Source organism: Lutra lutra, chromosome 10 (assembly GCF_902655055.1).
Source record: "Lutra lutra chromosome 10, mLutLut1.2, whole genome shotgun sequence".
Lineage (NCBI taxonomy): Eukaryota > Metazoa > Chordata > Mammalia > Carnivora > Mustelidae > Lutra > Lutra lutra.
Genome location: NC_062287.1, coordinates 1,021,651 through 1,033,411, shown reverse-complemented (window position 1 = coordinate 1,033,411; position 11,761 = coordinate 1,021,651). Strand labels below are relative to the sequence as shown.

At 50.4% G+C, this 11,761-nt stretch overlaps 1 protein-coding gene across 1 annotated transcript; it reads left to right on the top strand.

Moving 5' to 3' along the window:
- Positions 1 to 1,199: 1,199 nt before the first annotated feature.
- Positions 1,200 to 8,916, top strand: LOC125078732 (stromelysin-1). Its single transcript, XM_047691805.1, has 10 exons — positions 1,200 to 1,352; positions 1,899 to 2,143; positions 2,238 to 2,386; positions 2,517 to 2,642; positions 4,146 to 4,310; positions 4,493 to 4,637; positions 5,451 to 5,584; positions 5,969 to 6,128; positions 7,227 to 7,330; positions 8,530 to 8,916. The coding sequence occupies exons 1-10, from the start codon at positions 1,251 to 1,253 to the stop codon at positions 8,628 to 8,630; spliced, it is 1,431 nt and encodes a 476-aa protein (XP_047547761.1). The 5' UTR covers positions 1,200 to 1,250; the 3' UTR covers positions 8,631 to 8,916.
- The last annotated feature ends 2,845 nt before the right edge of the window (positions 8,917 to 11,761 follow it).

The window sequence follows — 11,761 nt, the reverse complement described above, 5'->3', positions numbered from 1 at the left end:
CACAGTCTTCCCTACGAGCACTGTTGGCGGGAGCAGCGCTCTGCGGGACCGATAGCAGGACGGAAAAGGAAGGAAGTGGAAGGGAAGAAGAGAGAAGAGAAAACAGGTAAGCACCCTGGGGGAGACAACAAAGGGTGGCTTTTGTTTTAAAGTTCAAAGTTCACCCACAATCCGGGCAGCTCAGTCATTAAGCCTCTGCCTTCGGCTCAGGTCATGATCTCAGGGTCCTGGGATCGAGCCCCACATCGGGCTCCCTGCTCCGTGGGAAACCTGCTTCTCCCTCTCCTTCTGTCGCTCCCTTTCCTCTCTCTTTGTAGGTTTCATTCTCAAATAAATAAATAAAATCTTTTTAAAAAAGAAGTTCAAAGTATCTATGATGTTGATTTGAGGGAGGAGGGAGAGAAATGGAAAGACAGTGAGAAGAGCGGCGGGGACGATGACGGAGAAGTTGGTCCTGGCACAACGTGCTTTGTTCCGACCCCGCCAGGTCGCGGGGGTGGTCCTTGCAGGTCTGCTACCCGCTCCCAGGTTGGGACAGAAGGAAGACCAGCCGGAGGAGAAAGGGCACACCTCCTCCCTCACGGTCTTTGTTCTGTCCTGCCCGTGAGCCTTCTCCTAACAAATCCAACCAGAAACCAATAACACAGACTTCAAGTCAAGGGCTCAAAACACAGACTCTCCCTTCCAACCTTATTCTAGATATTCTTCCTTCTGTTACTACAAAATCTAACAGTGTGCACTTGAGCTATGTAAGCACAGCTTGTCATTTACTTACATCTCATTGTATTTGATATTAAGTCTGTTTTTCTTAAAATAAGACCGCATTTCATATGTTCTAACCAATTTTGACTTTTTACCGAGTCAGCCTATTTCTCCTCTCAAACACACAAATATAAATGGTCTAGTAAATTCCGGGCACTTTTTTTTTTTTCCAGAATTAAAAAAAAAAAATGCCCCAGTTCTCTTCTTACGAAGACAGGAAGCATTTCCTGGAGCTTAATCACTGTTATGATTTGCAAAATTGGAAAGGTTGAGAGAAATTAGTAAAGTAGGTTATATCATCCTACTTCAGATTTGGAATTTTTGGACATGGTCCTGCTGTCATTTGGATGAAAGCAATCATGAGTCAAGCTGCGGGCGACCTAACCCACCTCTGTCACCATATAAAAGTCAGGGCTCCAGAGACCGGACCCAGGAGAAGGTAGACAGAGAGCACCACGACGACTTAGAGCCAAGAAGAGCCTGTGGAAATGCAGAACCTTCCAGCTCTCCTGTTGCTCTGTGTGGCTGTGTGCTCAGCCTACCCAGCGGACAGGGCTGCAGAGGACGAGGACAGCACGGAACTTGTTCAGGTGACTGGTGGCTGCGTCCCTCCCAGGGCTCGCTGGGGCTTGGGGTGCGCTAGTAGCAGGTAGAGAGCGTAATTAAATGTGTCTCCCACGGGGACATCTAATCCAATGTGCATGTAGCTGGTGTTTACATTGCTAGTGTCGCGTCTAGACGCAGGGGTTTGTCCAGCTTTCTTCTTAGGGCAGGTCCCCAGGAGATGCATAAGGTAGAAAGTCGAGGGAGTTAATAAATGGGCCTGAAATACAGAATTACGCCCAAAGAAGCCTATGTGCTCTGTGTTCCTCTTTTAAGGTAAAAGACATTATCTTGGTTTTCTGCTTCATTTTCATTGCTTTGGGAGTAGACCAGGTTCCAGAGATTACCTGGCCACAAAGGCAGAACAGAAGCGAGGAGGAGTCTTTAACTGAGAGTTGAGCTGAATAGGACACTCATTTTGATTTCTGCAAACCAGACAGATACTGCAGACAGTTTGAGTCAGCAGCTGCATTTTACTACGAAAGGCTAAAAATCAAAGTATGACAGAAAAACTTTATTTACTACCCCGTTAGCAATACCTGGAAAAATACTACAAACTTGCAAAAGAGACGAAACCGTTTGTTAGAAGAAGGGATGATGGTCCGGTCGTTGAGAAAATCCGAGAAATGCAGAAGTTCCTCGGGTTGGAGGTGACGGGGAAGCTGGACGCGGACACTCTGGAGATGATGCGTAAGCCCAGGTGTGGCGTTCCCGACGTTGGTGACTTCACCACCTTCCCTGGCATGCCCAAGTGGAGGAAAACCCACCTTACCTACAGGTAACGGGTCCAAAGAGGTTTTCACACACTACCCAGATTTTACTAATGACTATCACAGGAGAAAAGAACTTCTTCTTCGATTTTTCTCTTAAAGGATTATAAATTATACCTTGGATTTGCCAAGAGATGCTGTTGATTCTGCCATTGAGAAAGCCCTGAGCCTCTGGCAGGAGGTGACTCCACTGACCTTCTCCAGGGCTGATGAAGGAGAGGCTGACATAAAGATCTCCTTTGCAGTTAGAGGTAAAACAAAGAAACAAAAAACCCCACAAAAACCATGAAATGCATCTATTTATCTAGGTGCTGTTGGGAGAGGGTATTCCAAAGAGATCTGAATTACCTATCTTTCCAATAAAAACACTTTCTCTGTTAGATCACGGAGACTTTAGCCCTTTTGATGGACCTGGCAATGTTTTGGGTCATGCCTACCCGCCCGGCCCCGGCATTTTTGGAGATGCCCACTTTGACGACGATGAACAATGGACAAGGGACACTTCAGGTTGGTTACACATCTCTCGGAATGACGTTGGTGGGGGTTTTCTTTAGATTTAGAAAATTCTTAATAGCTCAGAATCTTCAAGAAGTGGGGTGTCCCATATTTCCTGAATGGTTTGAGAAGTAGTAGAATGTATTTTTGTTTTAACCATTTTTCAGATGTCTGAAAAGTTTATTCTCTGTCTTGGTAAGCACGGTGTGGGGACATCAGTAAGTATTTCTTTGATGACTACGTTTCTAGGGTGAGCTCAGGACCATCCTCGAGAATATTCTCCCATTATATTGAGTTGCAGATACCCAAGGGACGGTGCCCTGGATATTGCTTGTATTCAGTTGGGGCTGTTTCTTCTTTACTCTTCAGAAGGGGAGATGAGAGTTAAATTTCAGGAACTGAGGTTCCTTTTTAGGTTTTCTTTGTAAATCAGCATTTTACTATCTCTAGGTTAACGAGAGTTTCTATAGGGTAGTTCTGAAGGAAAGCACTTGCCCCCTAATACAGTGTCCAGATTTGTTAGGTGGAAGAATATTTGTCAGTTCATAACTGTATACTTTGAGGATTGGCTTCCAAAGTTCTCAAAAAATTGGCTAAAACAAGTAATACTGCTTCTGAAATTCAAGGGGTTTATAATTGAAACTCAAACAAAATAGGGAGTATGAATGTGAAGTTAGTGCTCCGTAAATTTCTTTGATTCTACTGAATTAACAACTTCTTCCTGCAAAGCCTCTAATGAGGACTGTACTAGGATCACAAGTTACACAAATAACACTTGCAAAAGTAAATTCAGCATGTCAAATATAATTACCTGATGACTTCCAATTTTCAGTATTCTGGGTTATTTTTAATAATATGAAGGCAAAAATGTGAATATAGCCAGTGTTTGTGTGGCCCAGATCTCTTTCGTGGCAAACGGTAGCACGATTAGGCGTGCTATCTTTGAGACCAATCTTGCAAACCCTATGTCAATGATCCTTACTAATATTTCCAGACCCAATGTGTGCTTAATTGTAATAATCTTGGGAGGAAAATTATGCAGGCAACATTCCAATGGGGAATCGTAGGAGCGTGGTTGTCTCAGGATTCCAGAATCGAGATGAATAAATTGTGATTCATGTAACGGAGGCCATGACTGGCAAACACTAATATGTTGAAACAGTGTTTAGCTTTTCATTAACAAATGAAGAGAAACATTTATGGATGAGCTACACAAGTGGTTTGGGCCCACTCCAGAGCACAGGACAAGGGAGCTGGCTCTCAGCTAGGATCCTGAGACAGGAGAGGGGGTTGGGGGGGACATGACTGGATATTTTGTCTCAAAGACTGATTTCAAGAAAGAGCCTTGAAAAACACTTGGCCTGCTGTGAAGTGTGGGCCGGTTAACCACACACCAGGCAAAGGAAGCCCTGTGTGCCTGCCTCCAGGGAGGAACCAAGAGAACACACAGCTGACCTGTGTGAGGACGTCCATGGATTCGTACCAAGTAACCGTTGTTTATGATTTCTTAAATAGGAACCAACTTATTCCTGGTCGCTGCTCATGAACTTGGCCACTCCCTGGGTCTCTTTCACTCGGCCGACCCCCGCGCTCTGATGTACCCAGTCTACAGCGCACACACAGACCTGGCCCGCTTCCGCCTTTCTCAAGATGACGTGGATGGCATCCAGTCCCTGTACGGTGAGCGAGGCTGCACACACCAGGCGCAGGAGCTTTGCAGGGCTGATCTCCGGGAGAGCTTGAAAACGCGGCACGACGCATTTGCAGTTCCTCTCAAAGCCCCTGAGAGTGTTGGGAAAGCACTCACGTGGACAATAGCGTCACAGTCCCTCTGTTTGCCTCCCCACATCTGTTCCCTTCAGGATCTCCCCCTGGTTCCCCGGATGACCCCGTGGCACCCACGGAATCTGTGCCTTCAGGACCGGGGACCCCAGCCGCGTGTGACCCCGCTTTGTCCTTCGATGCGGTCAGCACCCTGAGGGGAGAAACCCTCTTCTTTAAGGACAGGTCAGACCAGAAGATTCCACTTCCCTCTCTCTTCTTCTGACGTTCAATGTTTAGTAAGGAGAACGGAGACTTGACGGAAATTTTAAATTCTGAGAGCAAAGCGTTTTCTCTGAACTTGAAATCACTGAGCTCTCGTGACTCACCCTCCATGTTTCCCCAAAAGCTTCCCACCCATTTTCCAAGGCTCGATTCGATGCCTGTCCTCTCGTGTTTGTCTCCAGTCGCTATAAGCCACTCTTGCTTTTCCAAAGGCTCAAGTCGAACTTCAGAATTAGAGTTTTATCTTTGTTTCCTTTAAAGATGACATCGGGAGGGCATGATCCTTAACCAGCTAATTTACGGTTGCAGACTATGTCCATGACAACACGTTCAGGCTGCACACGTGGGAGGGAAGCCAAGAGCCAGTCTCCCTTGCCACACCGGCTCCCTGCTGCCACCCACCGTCGAGGACGCGTGTAGACGCTTCCACAGTCATTCTGGAAATACTGACACCCACACGCACACATACACACACACCAGTCTGTCCATCTGAAAACGTGACCAGCATTGTGATAGCTACACTGGTTTGCATGGACGGTAGCCACCTTCTCTCTAGAAGACCTTATGCCAGAATCCTTGGGCAGGAGGTCGGGGGTGAGCGTCCCAAGAGAAAGAAACGATCTTTTCCTGTTGACAGCATGCCTGATTTCTGCCCGCCCTCGAGCCTAGCAGCCGAGGGGATGGGGGTGGGTGGATGAGGCACCCCAGGGAGAAAAACACCCTAAAGGTGAAGGTCTGTTTCTCAATTTTCGTTTCCCCTTTTACATATTTTAGGTATTTTTGGCGCAAATCCCTCAGGACACTTGAACCTGGATTTTATTTGATCTCTTCGTTTTGGCCGTCCCTCCCTTCAGGCCTGGATGCCGCATATGAAGACACTAGCAAGGACACTGTTTTCCTTTTTAAAGGTAATTATGAAACAATAATTTCTTCTAACCCGTTGAAATAAACCCCTTTTCAGGAAAATTAAATAGAACTTCAATTTTCTCTACTCTGACAAATTGTGTCTCCTTCATCACTCTAAGTTCTGAAGAAACAACTGGGTCTGGTGTTATTTTATTTATATTTTACAGATAATAAAAATGCATGTAGGGATATAAATCACTCAGAGTTGTAAATTCCCTCTTTGCATTTGGTTCATTCATTCAATCCACACATTTTTGTGAAAAATCCACTTTGAGCTGGGGATTAAATCCTTACTCCGAAAATCAAAGGTACTGACAAGTATTTTTAAAACTCGAAGGCTTAACTGTCATAAATTCAGCAAGACTCCGAATGATGTTTCTTAACAGGAAGTCAGTTCTGGGCCGTCAGAGGAACAGAGGCACAAGCAGGTTATCCGAAAAGCATCCGCACCCTGGGTTTTCCCGCAACTGTAGGGAAAATTGATGCGGCCTTTTTTGATAAAGAAAAGAAGAAAACGTATTTCTTCGTAGGAGACAAATACTGGCGGTAAGACGGGGTTGGGATGACTTTGTATGGAGCCTCAGCAGGGAAATTATCTTCTTCCAAGGATACCCCCAGGTCACTCGCAGCCCAGCCTACCACCCGCCCCGCCCCAGTACGGAGGATGGGGACATACTCGCTTTCAAAGGCAGCAGCACTGGTCTCAGGTGGTCCCAGGGGCCTCCGCCTCGGTCCCACCTTGAGCCCGTGAGCTCCCCCCGCAACCACAGCCCCTGCCTGGACAGCCTCTTCTCGCCTCTGCGCCCCCCCTCACCTCCTGCCAGTGCACTCCCTCTTCAAGTCCTGCCTCAAGCCTCACCACCCCGTGGAGCTTCCCGGCTGGACTCCAAATGCAGATGGGCTTGTGTTTTGCTTCAAAAGAAGCCTTGGGAATCCAGGCCACACTTTAGCATTCCTTTCCTGTCCACTCATCGCCTCCCTGGGTGTTTGTCTCATCTTTCCAGCTTTGCTATATGATGCTTCAGGGCCTTCCCTGACCACACCGCTCATTAGTGCTGTCTTTAAGAGGACAGTGAGCAGCAGCATTCCGGGTTTACGGCCAGAACCCAGGACACACAGACACCAATGCCTGGGCCATCTGCCCAATGACTGGGAGGACCAACCAAGGTCCAGCCAATGAGCCCAAAACACATTCCCTGTGCTTTCCTGGTCTCCGCCATCCCTTTCCCTAGGAGGCTGCTGAGGAAACGCAGACGTGCAGGGTGGGGAGGACATGCACAAGCCACATATGGCAGAGGACTTGACATTCGTATTTGAGATGAATGAGCCAACTCATCTGTCCATACCTTCAAGCCTTTGTGATAGAAAGATGATTAGGGTTCTTTCCATCCAGGCTCGAGAAGTATGGTAACAGACATCTGAGACATCCGGATGTTGCCTCTGCTCTGGGGGAGAGACAGTTTTAAGAGCTGTGTTTGCAGTCCCGTTAAAGTCCCATATTTCTGTAGTGTCTGACTGGCTTGACGTTCATTTACGATACTAGGAAAGTTTACTAGAATCCCACAGTAAACCTGACATGACTTAGGGCTTCTGGTCACGTGGCTTCCATGCAATGCCGTGTTGTGTTTCTTTCACTGGGTGCAGATTTGATGAGAAGAGACAATCCATGGAGCCGGGCTTCCCCAGGCAAATAGTGGAAGACTTCCCAGGGGTGGACCCAAAGGTCGACGCTGCTTTTGAAGCATTTGGTAAGGAGATAGTGTTTGTTTGGTCACAGGGCACTGGGAACTTTCTAGGGTATCGGAGGGACAATTGGATTAATTTATAATGACAGATTTTCTTTTTTTATAAGACTTATTTATTTACTTGAGAGAGGGAGAGAGTGGGGGAAGGGCAGAGGGAGAGAGAATCCCAAGCAGACTCCGCACTGAGCGCAGAGCCCAACGCCGGGCCCGTGATCTCATGAGTGAGATCATGACCTGAGCCGAAACCAAGAGTCAGATGCTTAAGTGACGGAGCCCCCCGGGTGCCCTGTGTAATGACAGGTTTTCTCTAAGCAGCTCCTTCCTCTCTCCCCCAAATTGCTACTTACCAATTCTGTGCCAAGTCTATGATGACTTCTAGAACACATTGATGTGATCAGTGGACACTCATCTCTGTTTCGTGCATGCGGAAAACAGCAAACTGCTCAGGGTCGACCTGAGCTCTCAGATCACCCTGCATGCAGAGGAGTCCCCTCCAGCAGTGTGGCCACGTTTCCCTCACCCCATCCTGCCATAACTACTGATTCCCAGGGACATGTCCCCAAGTGGTCAGTCGCTGCCCACGCCAGTCAGTTGCAAATCATCGCTTCTTTGTGCACCCGGGGTTTTAAACCAGTTGTATCTTTTTCCTGCTGGAGGAGAGAGGAGTGGAGGCTGGTGGTTGTTATCGGAAGGTGACCTGAGCACCAGGATGGCTGAGCCTTGAAGGGCCCTGGTGTTCTCAAGGGGTTTCCATGCTTCTCTGGGTCTGGAAGGGACCCTCAGGGAAGGAAAGGGGAGGAGGACTGTTGGGAAAAAAAGAAAACAAAGAATTCATGGTTTCCAAAGAAGCAGAGAGTTTTGCCTGGTTGGAAGCAGAATACCATGGTAAGTGGAGCCTGGCTTTGCCGTCGGACAGAGCTGGAAGGCGGTGCTGTCGCCAGCCGGTCCTCTGCGAGGGACCTTGGGCCAGCCCGCGTGCCCCTCCCCCTGCCCATCTGCAGGGCAGACTTAGATGCGTGTCCCTCACAGGACTGTTGAAGGAAGACGTGAGAAAACAACCCGATCAAACACTTGTTGGAACCCAGCACCCAGTAAAACCCTATAAACACCGAATCCTCCTCGCCTGGCATTCTGCATTCTGTGTGTTGCCAAGCTGGTTTATCTGCAACAGTATCTCATGGTTCCCTCCTCCGTATTTCCAGGATTTTACTATTTCTTCAGTGGACCTTCCCAGTTGGAGTTTGACCCCAATGCAAGGAAAGTCACTCACACCCTGGCGAGCGGCAGCTGGCTGAATTGCTGAGCGGCCGAGAAGCGCCCCACGGGCTTGGGCCACTGCTGCTAGTCCTGCCCAGAGTCCCCGCGAGTGCAGACGGTCCGTTTCTCCCACTCGTGTGGGGACGACGCTCAGGCAACATCTGTGACTTGCCGGCTGCTTCCCATGGTGTCGGGCATCGGGGTGAGCCACTGAGCGGGGGCTGCGTCCCGCGGGGCCTCCACAGGGGAGGGGAGAGCGCTCGTGGCCCAGCCCAGCTACTGTATATAGACTATGTACTTGTTATTTAATAAAGAGAATCGGTCAGTTGTATTATCATCTTATTTGTTTTGAAAACAAGTTGTCCCCATGACCTTGGGTGCAGTGGGGACCAGATTGGAGGCAGGCCGAGATCCTGGGCCCGTGGTGTTAGGATTCAGGTCTCCACAGTGGCCGCGGCCCCACGGGCTTGTCGGGACCAGTAGAGGACGCGCCATGTGCCCTCCATAGGTGTCCTACAGCCAGTGTCCCTGTTTCCACCTCCCACACGTCCTGTGTGTTCCTGAGATGCCCTGGGAGGAAGACCTAGGCCAGCTGTCCCCAAGCAGGGCTGGCTCGAGAAAACACTGTGATGCAGAATCTTACGACTGTCATAGATCACCTCGTTCACACACTTTCTTTGTCAGGTGGAGGAAACCAAACCTGCTCTTCGTCTCCTCCTCCATGTACAGCCCCTCGGCAGGTCCCTCCCACCTGCCCTAGCAGCAGATCTGCTTACATCCATGCACACCTGGATATACCCTCTTGTACTCATTTTCTATTTGTCCGTGCTCGAAGCCCACGGGCAGATGCTGCTGCAAGGAGAGACTCACTGCCCTAGGTCAGGCGCCCAGCACGGCACCTGCCACAGAGTAAGAGCTCGTTCACGCCCTGACGGGTCCATTCATATGAGGATGATGCACTCATCGTATTCCAAGCGCCAGCCAAGGTGTGCTGGGGTGTAGGCATAGGACCCTGCGTGACCCTGCGTGAACGGACACAGCCCCTGCCCTCATCAAGGTCATAGTCAGCGAGAAAGAATGTAGGCAAAGGAGCACACACACATGCGTACGACCGTAAACCTAAGGGGTGCTGAGGGGAAACCATCGACGTCTTCGGTAGGCTAGCAGGACGGTCACCTGCACTGGGCCATGTTAGGACTTCTGAGGGAATGGCCCTGGAGGTTTGGAGGGGAAGCCCGGGAACCAGGGGAGGGGATCACAACTCAGGCAAAAGCGGTCACACTGCAGAGTCAGACGAGAACATGGAAGACAGCAGGACTCGGCAGGGGGTTCGAAGAAAGAGGGAAGAGACCACGCCGTTGCCAGAGAGCTTCCTAGAGCAGGAGGACAGACGTCACCTACCGTGGCAGCATGTGCTGGGCTAGGGGACGGCTTGGAGACACAAAGCTTTGTGAGGAAAGGGTGAGAACGGGGAAGAATGGCTGAGGTTTGCCAAGTTTTGAAACGTCCGTGAGATGCCCAACGAGGCCATGAGTGAGTGAGTCTGAACTCAAACACGGTGACACGGAAACTCCGGGGACTGCTCTGTGGGGACTGTCTGCAACGGGGACACAGGCGGAGTCTTTCCTCATGCACCTCAAACAAACCCAACGGGGTTTGTCGATCGTACCTCATTTTTTTTTAAACAGAGGAGATACACATCTGTGAATGGTCAGCATTTAGACCGTCCTTAAAACGGCGAGCACGAAAGAGACTGTGTGGGAGACTGTAAGACAGAACTCTAATGCATGGCAGTATTTTGGTCGGAATTGAGCATTTCTTTATTTTAAAAATTCCCTGAAATTATTTGGATTATTCTTTTGCAGGGGTACTAAGTGGCTACAAGTCTGAAAGGTAGAAAACACGGTGAGAAGTCAGTTTTCCTCACACCTGTCCCCACCAGCTGGTGCCTTTCCTCAGGGGCTGGTGTGACAGCCCCGTCCTCATGGAGCGCACAGGCCGGGGAGAACGAACGCACACAAGTGCAGCCCTCCGGCCGCCCCGCACACACGCGCACACACGCGCACACACGCGCGTTACGGCTCCGAAGGCGAGACCGGCGGCCGCGAATCTCGCCGCCGTGCTCTTCGCTCTTTCCGCTTGAAACACCGAGCGTCCCCTCCTCGTCAGCGCGGGCGCCGTTCTTCTATTGGCCACTTTCTCCGACACAGTTAATTTACTGAGTCCCCTGCTGGTGGCTGGCGGCGCTGGCTTGTCTCCGCCGGGGGCAGAAGTGGAAGTTTAGGGGGGCCCGGGGACTGCTGCGGTCGCGCTTCACGGAGCAGAGTCAGGAGCTGGTTTCGTTCTTCCTGGTTCCAAAGACCATGCTCTGATTTTGTCTAGAGCGACGGGCAGTGAACCAGCAGCGATGGCCTTACCTTGCCGAGTTTGGACTCGGTCTGAGCCGGGCGTCGTGCTGTGTCCTACCGCACCACCTCGAAGAGGGCAAGTCCATACTTGCTCACTCCGGCAGCTTAAAATCCCCACAGCCCCAAGGCCAAGGTTCTTGTATCTGTGTCTGACACCTGGCCTCTCCCGCCCCCCATGCTATCCTCAGTGATGAGGGACAACGGGGGACCTCCCACTTGCCACTGCTCCCTGCTGCCCTTTACCCCAAGCCACCTCGTTCCAGAAGGACTGGAGTGTGTGTCTGTGTGTGTGTGTGTGTGTGTGCACTGACCAGCCAGGAACCCATGCTCCCTGTGATACCGAGCAGAGGCCGAGCTCCAGGGACCAGCCTTGCAGCCCATGTTGGGGCAAGTCCAGCCCCACGGTGACGTGCTGCTGAATCCCAGGACGATGTTCAAGAACTGGCTTGACTTCGCTTGCCTTGGAAAAGCAGCGCACGCCCTCGTTACAGGAAGTGCCGTCAGATGGGGGGTGAGGGGATGAGAGCGGACGCTGGGGATCAGATGGGAACTGGGCAGGAGAACAACAGAGCAGTGGGTGTCACACCGATGAGAAAATAAGGAATGAAGACGGTACAGAATCACCCGTCTCTCCAGTCTCAGGAGCCAAATGTCACACAAGATGGGCTGTGAGCCCCCTGTGAGGAACGACTGAGCCCCCTGTGAGGAACGACTGAGCCCCCTGTGAGGAACGACTGAGCCCCCTGTGAGGAACGACTGAGCCCCCTGT

What these genes read in the sequence shown, in the direction of transcription:
- LOC125078732 (XM_047691805.1), top strand. Translation starts at nt 1,251, where the DNA reads ATGCAGAACCTTCCAGCTCTCCTGTTGCTCTGTGTGGCTGTGTGCTCA. An exon ending in GATCTCCTTTGCAGTTAGAG is followed by an intron (nt 2,387 to 2,516) that starts GTAAAACAAAGA and finishes TTTCTCTGTTAG; the next exon opens with ATCACGGAGACTTTAGCCCT. An exon ending in CACTGTTTTCCTTTTTAAAG is followed by an intron (nt 5,585 to 5,968) that starts GTAATTATGAAA and finishes GTTTCTTAACAG; the next exon opens with GAAGTCAGTTCTGGGCCGTC.